The sequence below is a fragment of the Gorilla gorilla genome, chromosome 16 (assembly GCF_029281585.2).
Source record: "Gorilla gorilla gorilla isolate KB3781 chromosome 16, NHGRI_mGorGor1-v2.1_pri, whole genome shotgun sequence".
NCBI classification, from domain to species: Eukaryota; Metazoa; Chordata; class Mammalia; order Primates; family Hominidae; genus Gorilla; species Gorilla gorilla.
The window spans coordinates 100,939,418-100,957,417 of NC_073240.2; the positions used below are offsets into that span (position 1 = coordinate 100,939,418).

The 18,000-nt window shown below is 48.5% G+C and overlaps 1 protein-coding gene across 10 annotated transcripts; it reads right to left on the bottom strand.

Moving 5' to 3' along the window:
* Positions 1 to 10,374: 10,374 nt before the first annotated feature.
* On the bottom strand, positions 10,375 to 16,494 carry LYSMD4 (LysM domain containing 4). Of its 10 annotated transcripts, none has more exons than XM_055364128.2 (4): positions 16,293 to 16,401; positions 15,881 to 15,981; positions 14,675 to 14,964; positions 10,375 to 12,696 (listed from the first exon to the last, which is right to left on the bottom strand). In XM_055364128.2, the coding sequence occupies exons 3-4, from the start codon at positions 14,954 to 14,956 to the stop codon at positions 12,088 to 12,090; spliced, it is 891 nt and encodes a 296-aa protein (XP_055220103.2). In that variant the 5' UTR covers positions 14,957 to 14,964; positions 15,881 to 15,981; positions 16,293 to 16,401; the 3' UTR covers positions 10,375 to 12,087. The 10 variants fall into 10 exon arrangements, with proteins under 10 accessions (XP_055220103.2, XP_055220100.2, XP_018866488.3 ...); XM_055364125.2 differs by having other exon boundaries at positions 15,823 to 15,981; XM_019010943.4 differs by lacking the exons at positions 15,881 to 15,981; positions 16,293 to 16,401 and adding exons at positions 14,133 to 14,158; positions 14,315 to 14,379 and having other exon boundaries at positions 14,675 to 14,868.
* Between the last annotated feature and the right edge of the window lie 1,506 nt (positions 16,495 to 18,000).

An 18,000-nucleotide genomic window follows, 5' to 3' on the forward strand; every position in this document is an offset into this window, starting at 1 on the left:
ATGGTCGTCTCCCTTTGTCATAATTCAGCTAGAAAATGCAAAATCTTCAACTTTCAGTAGAAGATGTTCTCTCCCGATGTGCCTTCTAAGCCAGCTCCAGCTAAGCAGATTCCTGGTGTTAAACTGAAAACTAAATTCGTGCGCTGGCTACGGTGGGGCTCTTATTAGCAGGTTTTGAAAGCTGGTTGAGTCCTGTGGCTAAAAATGCTCTAATCACAGCTGCAGCCACTTAAAGTCAATTCATTACATTCTCCTGCTTGGCTCCCTGGGTGCCTTGCTCTAGGCAGTATCCTGTTGTCAGGCCGATTCTGTGGCACCAGCCAAGATGATTTTCAGTCGGAGCCCTGTGCCAGCTGATTGGCTGCAGCCTGCTCCGTCGGTCGTCCGGTGCTCACAAGCAGCCCGAGGACCATTCCCTTGTAAAACTGAGAGGAAGAGGAGTGTTCCCATCTTCCACGGGGCCAGGAGGTTTCAGATTGGGGCTGAAAACACCAGACGTTCCAGGTCAAGTGGGCTTGTGTCCTCATCCCGCAGAAAGTTGCTGAGCCCGGTCTGTGAGAGGTAAGCCCTGATCCCAGCTGTTGCAGGCTTTGAGCTGAGGACGAGCTCTTCCCAGGCAGCCCCAGCCCCAAATGCACATAGCTGGGGTGTAAAGCTTTGGTGCTCCTAATTTCATCAGTCTTGCTTCCCAGAGGACCCAAATTGACAGGGCATCTTACTCAGCTTAGACGCCAGGGCCTACACTCCAGTCACTTTCTTACAGATGCATGATGGGCCTGCTTTCTAGCTAACCAAAGCAAACGCAGCTGTGGAAGAAAGAAATCAGTTGTACTGACTGGTTTCACTACACAGTCCCCCCTTTTTTTACTCTTAGTGTATACACTTCATTTTGAACTCACTTTTGACTTACAGAAAAGTTGGGAAAACAATGTGGTTTCCACATATCCCTCAGCGGGCTTTCCCTAATGCTAACATTTACATAACCATAGTACAAGTATGAGAACCCAGAAATTAATATTGACACAGCATTTTTAACTAAATACCTTACTTGAATCTCCCCATTTTTTCCACTCATGCCTGTTCTAGGATCCAATCCAGGATCCCACATTGCCTTTGTCACTTGTTGCAGCTTTTCTTATATAACCTTTGGCACTTTTGAATACTGATCAGTTATTTTGTCTAATACCGCTCGGTGTGGATGTGTCTAATGTGATGATTGGAAGGAAGTTGTGCATTTTGGCAGGAAAACCACAGAAATGGTATGTCCCTAATGCATCATGGGGTCCATGTTGGTGTCTTATTCCAGGCGATACTGACTTTGATCACTTGGTTCAGTGGTTTTTACAGGGTTTCTTCAATGTAAACAGTTTCTCTCCCTTTGTAATTGATACATATATTGGGGGAGATACCTTGAGACTCTGCAGGGTTATATTTTCACCCACTAATTGTGCAGCGTCTATAGCTGTGGTAGCTGCCTGTTTTCTTCCACATTTATTCATTGGAATTCTGCTGCGAGGAACAGCTGTCCCTTCTCATTTCGTTACTCATTATATCATTGTGGACTCGGATTTTATTTCTCCTGTGGGTTATAGTCCTGTCATTATTTTGCTCCTCCAATTGTTCCAGCTTTGGCCATTAGGAGCTTGATCAGGTGGCCTTCCATGTGAAATCTGAGTCTGTCCACCCCCTTAGCATGTCCTTTCTGGTACCACAGATGCTCCACACTCATCTTGTGTTGTTGAGTCAACCACTTTTTCCACGATTCCTGGTTCCCTTTATTGGAGAATGGTATTTGGAAACCAGATCTGGGCAATAGATGTGCTTATTGCTACCAGGGTATCACCTCTTTCGGACTCTTTCTGCAGATACAACAAGGAAATACATGTAGTTATGCACACACACACACACACACACACACACACACACACACCCATCCATCCATATTCCTAATTACCTAAACATGTCAAAAGCCATGGTTTACGCGAATGCTTTGGATTCATTTGTAACTTCTTTCTCCTGTGGTAGGGAACCCAGCTCTTGTTATCTACAGTCCTTTTACTTATTGTTCAGTTCCAGTGTACACTTATTTTCAGAACTGCCCATACCCGTGTAGGGAACACACATTGACTGACTAGATGAGAGCATTTATGTGGTTTTGTGGTTTTTGCCTTTGGCCTTACACTATCCAGTCAAGACAGTGGTTTCCAGTTACTTGTAGTTCCCAATCCCTTCAGTGTGGTTATCTTACTATTTGTAACATGATTAGCTTCATCTGTTCGTGTTTTATTTCACTTTCGGCACCCTCCCCATCCTAGTTGGTTTTAATGATTTATTCTGAGGGGTGTATGAATAGAATCTGAAACATTACTGTGTTTCTAAGCTATACAAAAAGATGCTCAGAAAAACATTCTCTCTTCACCCCCGCTAGCCTATTCCTATCCCCGCCTCTCTCACCCGCCCCTAGAGACAACTAGTCTCTTTAGTTTCTGGTTTAAGCCTTCCTGTACTTGTACAAATAGGCAGCCTTGCTTTTTTCCACTTAATAGTCTAGCTGGAAATCACTCCATAGAGTGATTAGTTCATAGACGTTTTCATCCATGGTGTGGATGTACCATGGTGCTAGGCGTTTAGGCTGTTCCCAATATTCTGCAGTGGTCAATGAATAGCCCTACACATGCGTATATTTGTATTTTTAAAGATGTATCTTCAGGGTAGATTCCTAGAAGTGGGATTGCTGAGGGAGTTCACCTGTAGTTTTGCAAGGTATCGCCAAATTTGCCTCCAGAGATGTATCAATTTGCATCTCCTCCAGCGGTGGAGGAGGACAGCCTTGCCAACAGAGTGCAGTCCTGTTTCTTATTTTTACCAGCCTGAGAAGTGCATCTCAATGTTGTAATTTGCCTTTCTCTCTTATGAGTGAAATTGAGCATTTTTTTCATATGTTTGAGAACATTTTAATATCTTTCAAGTGTGTGAATTTCTGTTCTTTTTCTCATTTTTCTATTAGATTTTTTATTTTCATCCTCCAACTTGTAAGGGTTATTTTTATATTAGGGATATTGACCCTTTGGTGTGTGTGCTATGAATAACTTTTTTGTGGTACTTTAGTCATGCAAAATCTTATTTTTATGGAGTCAAATTTATCAATCTCATTGCTTATAGATTTTGAGTTACATTTGGAAATATTTCCCGTACACCAAGGTTAGAGAGGAAGTCACCCACGTACTCTTGTTCTAGTATGGTTTCATCTTTTACTTTTAGATTGCTGATGCATTTGGAGTTTGTTCTTGTATGTGGATCTAATTTTATGTGTTTACAAAAGGCTCTCTATGGCCAGGTGGGGTGGCTCACATCTATAATCCCAGCACTTTGGGAGGCTGAGGTGGGAGGATCACTTGAGCCCAGGAATTCCAGACCAGCCGGGCAGCACAGCAAGACCTCCTCTCTACAAAAAGAAAAATACAAAAGTTTCAAGGCTCTCAACTTGTCCCAGTACCATTTATTAGAAAGATCATCTTTACTTCACTGAGTAAAGGGGCTAATTCTAGACTGTTTTCATTCCTCATGACCATAAATTGTAAATGGCTCTCAACACTGCCCAGAGATGCAGCTGCAGCTTCCTGGCACGCCAGCTTCCTCCCTTTGAGACGTAACTATTTTACTGCATCTCCTCTCCTTTCACACCCCCAAGACCACTTCCTTCTCTTCTCAGCTGGTTACTTCCTCTCACATTTTCCATTGAGAAAATAGATGGAATCTGATGAGACCGACCTCACCTTCTCACGTGATATCCAGGAATCTTCCCTCCAGGCACTGTCGAGGGACCTTGGTGCCCTTATCTAAGTCCAAGCCTTCTGTGTTGCATCCTGGGTCTCATCATCTCCTTCTCAAGGTCTTTGCTTCTGTAACTGTCCCCTCTTTCTGGCAGCATCAATTTCTCCCTCCCTCCTAGATCTTTCCTATCAGCATAAAAGCATGCTTTTCTATCACCCGTTTCAAACACAAACCAAAATAGAACAAAACTACCACTGCCCCCTTTGTCTAAGACACTAAGGTTCATGTGAAGATCATGAGATCCCCTCTGGTTTACCTCGGGGTGCTAGACATATTTGATTCTTTTCTATATGTGATACAACCTGAAAAAGATGGGGAAGCATTGACCTGCAGGGATATCAAGGATGAAGACAGGTGCTAAAGTCATCAGTGGAGGAAAGGAAGCGACCAGAAGATCTGTAGATGATGCAACAAGGAAATGGGGCAGGAACTGTGTTCTGACAATACGTGCTTCAAAGAAGCAGGAGGATTTAGGGAGGAGGGAGGAGCAGTGATCTCAAAGTGCCCATAAGGACCCAGGGTGACACTGCCACTGCCTGGATGACTGGTACATGGGCTGTCCTTCCTTTCTAACTACTCAGCTGAGCTAAGACTCTCAGAAACAGGGAGCCTGGCACTTGACAGGGGGAATGCAGTCATGTTGATTGAACTAAGTCAACGACACACCTCCAGAGCAGCTGTCTGTTTCACAGTGCATGGAATTTAGTGGACTCCTTCCTAAGCCTTTCTAAGAAAAATCTGCCCCTTTTGGCTTCCTGTCCCATGATCCAGTCCAGGCTCACAAATTAGAGTCCACTGACAGGCCTGCTCCCCTGGCCCTGCCTCAGAACCAGTCTTGCCCCCTCATGCCACCATTTTGGCTGCCCCTCCCCTGACCCTGGCCTATGATATTCTGTTTCTGGCCATATTAGAATAACAGCAACCAGGTGTATTCTTTCACTTTAAAGAATCCAAGAAAATGTATGAGGCCTTGGACAACGGGCAGTGCAGGAGAGTGATCTCTGAGAGACCAGAAATAAACCAGGTGAAACTGATGAGTGCCCCAGCTCACCGCCTGCAGGGTTTGCAAACCATAGGACAGAGCCAGGTGGTCTTGCCAAGTAGAGGAGATGGAGTTTGGAGTTCAGGGAGTCTGAGGCATCTAGAATTTGTGGGGGCACAGTACTGGGGAGGGGGAAGCTGGACAGAGATTCCCCCAAGTCTTTGGCTGAGTACTGGCCTGTACATGCATGTGAGGAAACCGCAGAGTCAAGGAAAACAGCCAACAGAAAAAAGTAGGCGGGACAATTCCCAGAGCTTACCCAGGGCCAGGAATCATCTGTGTTCCCACCAGATAGATTATTAGGTGACTATTAACTAGGTTATTAATGCTGTGTGTGTTTGGTGGTGAGGCCTCCTAGCGCACACAGCATTCGGAGAATCTTAAAAAGGCATCGCCACAGGAGCAGGACTGAAAAAATCCTCAGAAGGCCTTGCCCCGGGAGCAGGGCCGAACGAGTCCTCACTACATGCTGCTCTACACCTGCCCTAACATAGCAGAAGAGTGAGCCTCAGAAGGACTGAACTGATTCCAAGTAACCATGCCCCAGGACAAAGCACAGACTATTTAAAGGAAGACAACAAAATCCAGCATCCAACAACATAAAATTCACCATGTCTAGCATCCAACAAAAAATTACCACGCATGTAGAAAAACAAGAACATACAATCTATAATGGGAGGCAGATGGAGGGAGAGATCAACAAATGGACCCAGAATGACATAAATGACGGAATTAGCACATAAGGATGTTAAACAGCTATTACAAATACACTCCATGTGTCAGAATATACAAACACAATGATGAAATAGAAGATATTTAAAAGACTCCAACAGAACCTTTAGAGATGAAAAAGACCTGTAGTAAAAGATGCGTTGGGCCAGGCCCAATGGCTCATGCCTCTAATCCCAGCACTTTAGGAGGCTGAGGTGGGCAGATCACTTGAGGTCAGTTTGAGACCAGCCTGGGCAACATGACAAAAACCCATCTCTATTAAAAACACAAAAATCAGCCAGGCATGCTGGTGCATGCCTGTAATCCCAGCTACTTAGAAAACTGAGGCAGGAGATTCGCTTGAACCTGGGAGGCGGAGGTTGCAATGAGCCAAGATCACGCCAGTACACTCCAGCCTGGGTGACAGAGCAAGACTCTGTTTGTTTTTTTTTTTTTTTTTTAAAAAAAAGGACCCACTGAATGGAATTACTATAGATTAGACAGATACTACAAAGGAAAATAGCAATAGAAACTATCCAAAATAAAACAGAAGACAATAAAAATGAATAAAATATAAATGAGCTATATAATTGGAGGGAAATAATGAGGAAAAAGTTTTCAAAGAAACAATGGCTAAAATTTGTCCAAATTAGATGAAACTATACAAACCCACAGATCCAAGAAACAATGAGCCCCAAACAGAAATACGAAGAAAGCCACACCGAGGCCCCTCAGAATCACACAGCCAGTTCTGCGCCGCATCCTGTTCTGGGCTTTCTTAGATTCTGCGTTTGTCTGTTGAGCATCCCTTCATCACAGGGCCAATTGTATTAACTCTTTCTTATTGTAGTAACTGGTTCTTATCTTCTGTATTCTTGATGCTCTGGCTTTGTGGGCCTTGCTGACTGAGGAGAGACCGCTGTTCCCAGGACTAGCCTGTTTGCCCTGCCCTGCCTTCCCTTTCCCACAGAAACACGACGAAGCCTCTGGCCTGAGCGTGCCCCTGGCTCCCTTCTGCCTCCTGACCAACACTGGTGCATCCGTATGTGGCCCTGTGGGGCCTGGTGTGCTCCCTTCTCTTGGGAATTACAAGTAGTAAAGCTTCTTGCGATGACACCAGGAAGAAGCAATGTCTCCATGTTGTCATGCATCGCCTCTATCAATTAAAATCCCATGAGTACAAATCGAGACACCTCTTAAGGTCTCCACTCCTCCAACCAAGCCTCTCCAAAACTGTGACCAGCATTCTTCACTTCAGTGCTCATCAACTCGCTATTGCTCCAAGACTTTCAGTAGCTTCCCACTGTCCATCCAATCATGTCCAGATCACTTAAATGTGGAATTCAGCGTTGCCTAGAACCTAGCCTCAAACTAGTACTGCAGCATTTTCCCACAGCTCTGTTTACATTTCCTTCACGCCAGGCCACCAGACTATTCATAGTTCCCTGTCTACATAGTCCCCCGTTTCCAGCCTCTAGGCCTTCGCTCACACTGAACAGTGCTCTTTGAAAAGAACCATCCACTGCCATATTACTAAATCCCAGCCTTCTTTCAGATGTCGACTAAGGGAATGTCATTTCCTCCAGATGTTTTATTAGCCACTTATCATATATTTCCCTCTGTGGGCCATCGTGTGTTCTACCATCTCTCTACTCTGGCATAGGTCTTTTTTAAAAGTTATCATTATTTCTCCTGAGACAGGGTTTGGCTCCGATGCCCAGGCTGGAGTGCAGCAACACAATCTCAGCTCACTGTAACCTCCACCTCCCAGGCTCAAGCCATTCTCCCACCTCAGCCTCCCAAGTAGCCGGGACTACAGGCGCATGCTACTGTGCCTGGCTAATTTTTGTTAATTTTTCATTACAGATGGGGTTTCACCATGTTCAGCCTAGGCTGGTCTCGAACTCCTGGGCTCAAGCAATCTGCCCACCTCAGCCTTCCAAAGTGCTGGGATTACAGGCGTGAGCCACTGCGCCCAGCCCTGGCATAGGTCATATCCCATTAGGTTATAAGCACCTTGAGGACAGGGGCCATGTCATGTTATCCCATCACCTCTTGGTATAATTGGTGTTCTGGCAGGTTATGGATGAATAGATGGAAAGTAGCCCATGTTCCTTATTCAGGATAGTGAAATGGTGATGTACAAAACCCAGTGTTTTCCAAAGGTGTGAGAAAGTCTCCCCCAGGTGTGGTAAGGACTCCCTGCCTGCTCACTGGCACTGTGGTGGCAGTCTCTCTGCAAGTTTTGAGCAGGCATGGGAAGGGGTACAGGTCACAGGTTGGAGCTGCACTTCATCACCACACTGGTCCTTCCAGGGGCGGTGGGGTGTGACTGGCGGTGCAGGAGCAAGGAGGCTGCCTTTCCTCACAGCAGCAACCCTGTACCAGACTTGGAGAACTGGCAAGTTGGATGCTAGCCACACTCTCCGAGCCCTGTTCCCCTGCCTGGCCTGAAACCAGCCGTACCCTGTCTCTGGAAATAAGCCTGGAAGACCTGTCCCAAGGCCTTAAGTGCTGGGAAGGAAGCAGGTAAGGGAGGCTCCTTTCCTGATGGTCTCTGTTACTCAAAGTCAAGGTGTTGGGAAGAAAGCTGAGGCAGTGCTTGCATGTGTGACATAATGTCTTCTAGAATGTGTCTAGCCTTCCTAGGCTCCTAGATCAATTGTATTCCCATTATCTCAAGTAGCAGAACATGTTCCTTATAAATGCTAAACCATAACAGCTATAGATCATGTGTCTGCCCTTTTGACCTCCACATTCTCACCACCTGTTTCTTTGTTGGATTACCAATAAATAGCGTGGGCTCCCAAAGCTCGGAGCCTTTGCGGCCTCCACGATCGCGATGGCCCCCTAGTCCCACTTTACTTCTCAAACTCTCTTTTTCTCAATGCTTTGACTCTGCTGGACTTCGTGGCCCCCACAACCTGGTGTTGGGTCTGATCACCCCAACACAAGGGGCCTGGTTCACTGGCTCAGAGGCTAAATCCAGTTGATTCTCCACCAAGAAAATGGGCAGGTAAATGCTGATTCTATGGTTACTGCAATTCAGGCAATGGATCTAACTTTTCTTATTGTGAGGCCAGTACCCCAAGTGGGCCAGTAGAAATTTTCTCTGCTGTCCCCTCCTGAAGCCCTGCCTTGGGAGACCTTAAGCATCCCCCATGTTCTGTGAGCCTGGATCATGCCATAGGTGCCCTACCCCAAGCCCACAGTGGACTGTCAAGCAGGTGGCAGAGCAGAAACGGATTAAGAGCACAGGCTCCCAAACACCCCCATTTACCAGCTGTGTGGTCGTAAGTAGCTTGCTTTTTCCATCTGTAAACTGGGGATAGAAGTGCCTGCGTCGTAGGGAGGTAGTGAGGGTAAAGTGGGTGAGCGTATAAAGCTCTTAGAGCACTGTGGCATCCAGGAAGCACCATGGCTTATATGATTGTTGTTGCTCCTGGAGCTGCAGCTTAGTCTTCCCCAAAGAGGAAATGGTCATGGCTCGTTGGGCCTTTCCCACAGCTGAGCCCAGGCTTCCGCTGTCTCAAGTGGTTTTTTTTTTTTTTTCCGTCTGAGTCTCGCTTTATCTCCCAGATCTCGGCCCGATCTCGGCTCACTGCAACCTCTGCCTGCTGGGCTCAAGCCATTCCCATGCCACAGCCTCCCAAGTAAGCAGGACTACAGGCCCACATCACCAGGCCCAGCTAATTTTTGTATTTTCAGTAGAGAGGGGGTTTCACCATATTGGCCAGGCTGGTCTCAAACTCCTAACCTCAAGTGATCCATCCGCCTCGGCCTTCCAAAGTGCTGGGACTACAGGCGTGAGCCACTGTGCCTGGCCCCAAGTGGCTTTTAATTCCATGACTTCAGGCTCATCTCCTCCCACCCCTCCCCTCCACACTCCCCCCACTGCAGCGCAGAAGGCCTTGCATGGCGGGGCCTTGACTGTCCTCCCAACATGCTCCTAGGCTGGGCCACACCTTCCTCACCTCTGCTGGGCAGTGGCGGTTCTGGGTGACCCTGAGGTGTCTGCCTAGTCCCTGCAGCTTTGTCTCTCCAGAGTAAAATTAAAGCATCATTTGCTTGACAATGGAGATTCCTTGGGCTTCAACATTCAGCACTATAGTTCAACCAAAAAGACTGGAGACTAGATAGCAAACCTATTTCTCTAAAATATTCCCTCCCCAAAGACACTGAAAACATAGCAAAATGTGGAATAGGAAGTATCGTGGTTATTTCTTATATACACCTAATAAAGCAATATTAAAGCCTGTATACAGATCAATCAGCGATCAATCATCCCTAGAGCACTGGTTACCACTTTGTCCTGCACCTGTCTGAGTAACCTCGGGCACAGTACAAGCCCCAAGTTGGTGGCCAGGTGCAGGGTACAGGCACAGTCCTCACTCCTGACAGACACCTCCATCTTCTCCAGCAGCATCCCACATCTTTTAATGCTAAATTATCAATCCCCGAATTTTAAAAGGTTGGGGCAAGTGCAGTGGCTCACGTCTGTAATCCTAGCACTTAGGGAGGCTGAGGTGGGCAGACTATCTGAGGTCAGGAGTTCGAGATCAGCCTGGCCAACATGGCTAAACCCCATCTCTACTAAAAATGCAAAAATCAGCCAGGCATGGTGATGTGTGATAGCAATCCCAGCTACTCAGGAGGCTGAGGCAGGAGAATCGCTTGAACCCAGGAGGTGGAGGCTGCAGTGAGCCCAGATCGCGCCACTGCACTCCAGCCTGGGGGAAGGAGTGAGACTGTCTCCAAAAAAAAATTAAATAAAAAGGGGGAATCAATTTTCCTTCACAGAAGAAATGATTTTATTCCATTTGAGAAAAGTAAAGGATACATTCTTTGTCTGACAAAAGTGATTTTGTCATGGAACTCCAAGGCCTGCCTGGTGAAGTGACAGTGACAGATGTTAGAGGAACCTGTGGCCCTCAGTGACACGGAGAGCACAGACATTTGGCTGGGAAAGCACTTGCATGATCGAAACATTTCCTATTGCAGAGATTCAGAAGTTCTTTTTATCCTGAAGATCATTCTGGTCTCTAATTTAAGATTGAAGATGATTTAATTTGCTAATGGAACCCAGGCCAGTTGTTTTTCACACAACTGAAAGGAGAGAAATCGGAAATCACTCTCTTACATGGTGAGACCTTTGATACTTTTCTCCAGGCCTCATGAGTCAAAGGCCATCACTGTCCCTCCACCGAGCATCTGGGCAGTGTCTGCCTCCTGTCCAGAACTCTTGGAGGCCGGGCCAGCAGCCATCTCAGCCCCTCCCACCCCTCCATGCCACAGGGCAGCACCAACTCCCAAGTAGTAGCAGGCTCTGCCCCGCAGTCCCCAGCCCATCCACAGCACCACTGCTGCCTTGGCAGCGAGAAGGGCTGGGAAAACTGCAAGCCCCCTCCTCCCTCAGGTGTTCTGATCGCCTTTTACAACAAGGGTCGCCTCTAGCCCCTCCATCAAGCCTTTGGTCCTGGAACATTGTGAGTTACATTGCACATAGTGTTATTCTAAGGGCATCACCCAGAGAAAAAGGACGAAGCGACCTTCTCACTCTGGAGCTCCGAAGAACTGAGCCAGGGAAGCAGCAGGGAGAGCGCCCTGTGTTAGGTGTGCCCAGGGGCTGCGGCTCTCAGCACAGGCCTGACGACCGCCCAGCTTCAGACGCCAACCATGGTGGGGCCTCAGTGACAGGCACTCATCCTCCCCTCCAAACACTGGCCAGCAAGAGCTCCTTCCAAGGAGGACAAGTGGGAGAATCCAGAGAGCCACACTGTGGGACGGCTCCTGCGGAACTGGGCACAGCCTGTGTGTGCTTGGCCTGGGAGATGCCTGTGTGTCACACCAAGCCGCTCTAAAAGGACAGGAGTAGGACTGCCCTTTATTCAACAGTGCAGCAGTTTGGGTCCAGGGCTTTTTCAACTCTAGAAATGGCATTGCCTCAAAAAGGCTAACTGAGGGGGCCAATATGAAGTAGGCTTGTTACAACTGTAACTGTCACTCTCTAAAACAGGGTGGCATGCCAAGCCTATTCCACAGCACCTTTGCCAGGCAGAGAACACTCCGTCTCAGAGCCAATCCCCGCTCCACAGGAAGTGAGGATACAGCGAGAGCCAGGCAAGCCGTGCAGATGCCACTGGCTCTCACGCTGCAGGTCCCTCGACAGACGCCATAAATCTTTCCCTCCTCGCACGTCCACCTTGGGGGTCCACACAGTGCTGCTATGAACTGGCCAGTCCACTAAATGTCACAGGGAAATGGCTCTTGCTGCATCTCTCTGGATAGGGGCCGAGATCGCTGCTGTTTTAGATCCTGCCAGCTTAGACTGGGTAAGGCCATGCCCAGGGCCAGTGCAATTGGGAATACTGCAGTGACTTCTGGAAAGTGTCCATCCTTCCCCGGAAGCAAAATGCAGCACCCCTAGGACATCGCCAGTGACAGCTGAGGCACATCAACAGCCAATTGCTAAAGCTGGGCCGAGTCTCTAAAAACAAAGCTTAGCTCCCTGTCTGGGTGGTCTGACTGAACTGGCTGTCTGCAGAAGTGACGGCTGGCACTGCAACTGCTAGTCTGGGGGCTTGCCCTGGAACTGTACCCATTGCCATCGAGCCATTGGGGATGACAGTTGTGTTCAAGCTATTAGGGGTCTCACCACTAGCTTGTATTTTAAAATAGACCAAATAAAAGATAGGCAAGACAATACCAATCAGCAGCATGATGAAAACAGCATTCCACCACTGAATGCCACAATCTGCACCATCCATTGGCGTCTTCGGAGGTGCCGGGAGCAGTGGCTGATGGGAGGTGTCCATGCAGTAACTTTCATGTAGAAAGATTTCTGACTGCACTGCACGCTCAATATCCCGGTCAATCCCCTTAAAGAAGCCCATCAGTTGGCCGGCCTGGGCACCGGTGCCCGCGCCTGCTCTGTCTGCCTCTGGCAGTTCCACGGTCACTGTGGTCTCGGAAGACGGGCTCAGAAGGGGTTTCAGTTCTTTGCGGGTCTCCGTCAGGATCCCATGGTTTCTCACTGGAATCTTAACAGATTTCAAAGCATATAAGTCTTGTTCTCTGATGAAGTTGTTGACTTTCTTGATATCTGCCACCTAGGAAGGCATGAAGATAAACATCATAAAATATACGGAGCTCCTTAAAAATAACTTTCCAAAAAGTGGCTCTTAATGTTTCTGGGTGATGATTCAAGCCCACTTCACTGACGAATATGATGGAGACTGGAAAACTGCAGCTGTACACAAAGTTAGTTTAGGCTGAAATTTTGTTTTTTTGGCTTTCACTCAACCTCAATATATAGTTTAGTAATCAGATAGTCCTAAAGATTTACAGGTTTGAACAATTTAAGATCAGTTTTGAAAAACAGATCTTTCTTAAACTGTTTAAAGTGTGACTGCAACAAATTGCTTTGGGCGAAACCACCATGGCACTGAAAGGAATGTTGCAGCCTTTTCCACCTTTCACTTTTGAGGCAATAGTGCCCCCATCTGCCTGCCTTCCCCCTCATGCCAGAACTCAGTGGCTGCCAGATGTTAGCATTCACCAAACACACAGCCTCAGCCAGCTCTGCAGACACACTGAAAATCCAGTTTGCCTGTAATAAAGTTGACAGATATGCCCTCGGCATTTTCTTTCCCAGAAACACTGTAGGGCATATAAACTTATTAAATAAAAGTGACTTACAGTTACTGTACTTGTCAGGAAAAAGGAATAATGCTGTGAGTTTCATCAAGTAACAAAGTTCATGACAAACTCCTCTCATAATCAAACACGAAGATTTAAGAAGCGGGGGGAAGTGTAAGTCAAAGGGTAACCCCTCCCTCAAACTAATGTTTGAAAACTTTCCAAAAGCATCAGAGATGAACTCCAAACTTTTAACACTTAAGTCCACTTAAACTAGAAAGTGAATACAGCCAACAGATCTCACTCAAATCAATCATTTCCATTATTATTCAGCAACTGCTGTTATTGTAACTGATTTGGGGTAGGGGACGTTTTTAATTTACTATGTCCTGAATCTAATGCATAAGACCCTTGAGATCTTTCTGTCTCTGCCTTCAATAAATTAAGAGCAAATTTATTTACTTCAAATGGGAAAACTGATCACTTATCAAAGGCTTTATACATTCTTTACGGATTTAGACATCACCATACCAAGAAGCCTACTCCATCTATTCCGGTCTTTGTAGGACAGGCTTCATTTCTCAGCCCATGTTCTGTAAGCCACACAGTATGCCTGCAGAAGCTGCTTATCAGAGCCAAATATAAATGTCAGTACAATTTAAAGACCGCTATGTGTCCCCAGAGACCAACCTGTTTATTTCCCTGAAAGGCCGCAACACCCCACACAACATGTTTTAGACATTTGGACCTTGTTAGATAAGACACTTGTAGGAGAAAGAGATTTTTTAAATTAAGTAGCTTATATACCCCTAGAGAAGGCCATACAAATTCGTAGCAGTGTTAGCAAAGTGAAATAGTTACAATCTAGGAGAAAATGCAGCAATTCTAGAAATACTTTCCTACTTACTTTGCCATTGTTAATCACTCTGAATGCTAAAAACATAATTAGAGAAAAACAGGGTTATATAGATACACAGCATACAAAAGATCATGCAGTTCTAAACGAGAGAAGGTAAAACTTGACCAGTCAAGTAAGCTACCACCAAGAAAGGTTCAGAAAAACAAGAGCAGCAAGAAAAGCAAGCATACCATAGAAATCTGGAATTAAATTCTGCCTGGTATCTCCAGCCCCATTAGGTCTAAAATAAAATGTGCTCGAAAGAAGAAAAAAGGTTTCAGAATTTCAGTGTGGAGAAAACAGGAAAAGGAGAAGTTCCCTGCAGAGAAAGAAATGCGCTAACCCTCCCTCTTTGGGGGCCAGGGTTCGGAACTAAAGGTACTCCCACCTGCATTCCAATTCTGGCTAAACAGGGGAGTCCTTGGCTGCTACAGCAGGCCTCTCCTGACGGCCTGGCAGGGTTAAGAGGGGCGGCAAGGGCACCCACCCTGCAGCGACTTCCCCGTGTTCCTCGAAACGGAGCGGGGCAGGGCCCCTGAGGGGTGTCTTACTTTGCAGCCATACTGCAGCGCCAGCTTGTTGAGGCTGTCCTCCTGGGCCAGCTCCCGCTGCAGCAGCACCACGTCACCTGCTCCCGCCTGGTGAGGCTGGTGGACACCGCTCTTCTGGCGCTCCTTGCCCCGGGGCCGCAAAACCACACGGTGAGACTCTTCTTCAGAAGAGTCCCCCGAGTCCCCACTGCCATTCTTAAACATGTATACGTGGCTGGTCGGAGTCCCACACACAACAGCTGGGCCTTGGAAGGTCTTGGTTAACAATTCCTTGTGCCTCATTTTCTTCACTGAAAATCAAGCCCGAGGGTTAATTCCACAGAAGACATAATCATCCCTCCACCGCCTAGTTTAAAGAGAAGTGTCTTGTTAGAGAGTATTCCTTTTCCTAATCACTGCAAATACTCAACAAATATCATCAATAGAAAAAAAAGAATGTGCTTATGCTGGCTGAGATGGAAGAAGATAGGCAGAATAAAAGCCCTTTGGTTTTTCTAATTGCATACGTTTCGTGCAGAAAACAAACCCTGCCCCTATTCCTCATCCATAGCCGTCTCCCCTAAACCCACATCTGTAAAGAAACAACTACTCTGGGTCTCAGAGTAGTAAGTTGAGATCCTTGCAATGGAAAGTAAGGGCTGCTGCCAGCCTCGTGCACTCAGAATCTTCAACTCAGAACCTTTGCACAGTAATTTTGTATTCAATACTTTACACATTGCAAAGCATCTTCACTAAGAAGGTCAACGCTAAGGACTCTTGCGCAGAACCGTGGGACTAAACTGCTCTTACTTTGACACAGTTTAAGTCACGGTATGTGGGGCAAGCTAGGGGGAGAACTCACGCCCGCCAGCCGGGGAGAAACGTCCAGTTTGCTCACGGTCACTTTGCGTTCCTTACATCCCCATGTCTGGTTTTTATTTTCACCTCGAGTCAACAGCCAAAGCCGCAAGACCCGTTCCTCTCCCCAAATTGTTCGGGTGAGATTCCAGAAACGAAATCTCAAACACGCTGACTGACAACTTCAGAAAAAGGTGGCTTCGGAGCCACAGGGGAGCAGCCCATTCGGGGACAGCCTGCGGCCCCAGCTCGACCCCCTACTCCCCGCCCACGCCTTCGAGGGTCACAGGCCCACACCCCGCTTCTCGCACCCCTGAGCCTGCCCAGAGGAGGGAGGCGGCCGGCGGTCCTCGCGGGGCTGAGGGTCACCTGCAGGACCACGGCGGCAGCCCGGGGACGGGGCCAGCCTTCGCGTCCGAGCTCAGGGGCGGCGGCAGCAGCTCTCAGGCCCGCTTCCCTCCGAGTCCCTCCTGCGAAAACATGGGGCACCTCAACAAGAGCTGACAGGAAAATGGGGAGCGGCCCGGCCCTAGGGCTCCACGGTCGGGGCCCTAACATTCCAGAAGGCAGAACCTCTGACCTCTGACCCCCAACCCTAGCCACCTGGGGCCAGCCCACGACAGTCGCGGTCACCGCCCCTCCAGCTGGAGGGTCCCCCTAGGAGCCCGGGGAGGGACGGCCCGCCCGCGAACCCACGAGCGAGGCCAGGTCGCCGTACCGCCATGAGCCCGCGCGGCCCCCTCGCCCAGGCCCCGGTACCTCAGCGCCCAGGCCCCGGTACCTCAGCGCCCAGGCTCCGCCGCGACCGGCGACCCGCGACCCTCGACCCTCGACCCACGACCCGCAGCCGCCGCCGCGCCTGCGGATTGGCTACGAACATCAGCAGGGCCCTCCTGGGGGCGGGACTGGGGAGGCAGCCAATGAAGTCAGCGGTGGGCGGGCACTGGAGCGAGCCCGGGTGCGCGGAGAGCTCATCCCGGGACCACGGGGCCCGGGGCGGGGCTTGGGGCGGGGCTCGGGGCGGGGACAGGGTTCCGCAGCCCGGACGTGGCCCTCGCCCCGCCCAGCCGCCTACCAGGTCTACCCGCGCGGGCCCTGGCTTGTTTTCGCGTCTGTTCGGAGTAATAAAGCACCTCAGCTCCTCCCTCCCAAAGTGCTTGGCTTTCTGCTGAGCCGCAGCTTTCTCGCCCGTAAAGAGGCCTTTGACCCCACCTGTGGGTAATGATCTGTAGCTGTGACTCGGGGTGGATTCCAGTAGCGTGCGGTCCCCTGAGCCCTCCTGCGGGGAAGGGCTGGGCGCGGATGGGCGAGGGGTCTTTCTGCGGCGGGATCTGCGCTCCTGGGCCTTTGAGGGCCGCACCAGGGGAGGCATTGCCCCACCCCGAGAAGAAAACAGAAATCCACGAGTGTTAAAACATGGATGCGGACAACAGGGACCACGAAAGCTTAAGTCGTGTTTATCAAATGTCAGGTGGCCGAGGATTTCTTAAGATGAAAAGTGATGGAAGAATTCTCACACGCTGGCCGGGCGCGGTGGCTCACGCCCGTAATCCCAGCACTTTGGGAGGCCGAGGCTGGTGGATCACGAGGTCAGGAGTTCGAGACCAGCCTGGCCAAGATGGTGAAACCCCGTCTCTACTAAAAAAAAAAAAAAAAAAAATTAGCCGGGCATGGTGGCGGGCGCCTGTAATCCCAGCTACTCAGGAGGCTGAGACAGAGAATTGCTTGAACCCGGAGGCGGAGGTTGCAGTGAGCCGAGATCGTGCCACTGCACTCCAGCCTGGGCAACAGAGGGAGACTCCATCTCAAAAAAAAACAAAAACCTCACACACTAAGGCACAAAGTTCAGAGCTTCTACTTAAAAAGGAAAACCAAAATTAAAAAGCAGATAACCTAGGGAAAATAAACTGAACACAACAAAGGATTAAAATCCTTCGCTGAGAGAGACTTCATATGAATAGGAAAGATGCTAAGACCCCAGTAGGTCTGAGGGAGACCTCAGAGAGACAGGAGCAGATAATTCAGCAAACAATGCAAATAGGCAACAGGTTGAAAATGTTTTTAACCCTCACTTGCAATCAGATTAAACAACAAAGCAAACATTAAAACAAGATCTCACAAACCTTTTCCCACTAATAGGATTTGACTGTGTCCACACCCAAAACTCATCTTGAATTGTAGCTCCCACAGTTTCCACCTGTTGTGGGAGGGACCCGGTGGGAGGTGATTGAATCATGGGAGCAGGTGTTTTCTGTGCTGTTCTCCAGATAGCGAATGAGTCTCACTAGATCTGATGGCTTTATAAAGGGAAGTTGCCCTGCACAAGTTCTTTTCTTCTATCTGCTGCCATGTGAGATGCACCTTTCACCTTCAGCCATTATTGTGAGGCCTCCCCAGCCACGTGGAACTGTGAGTCCATTAAACCTCTTTCTTTTGCCCAGTCTCGGGTATGTGTTTATCAGCAGCATGAAAACGGACTAATACACCCA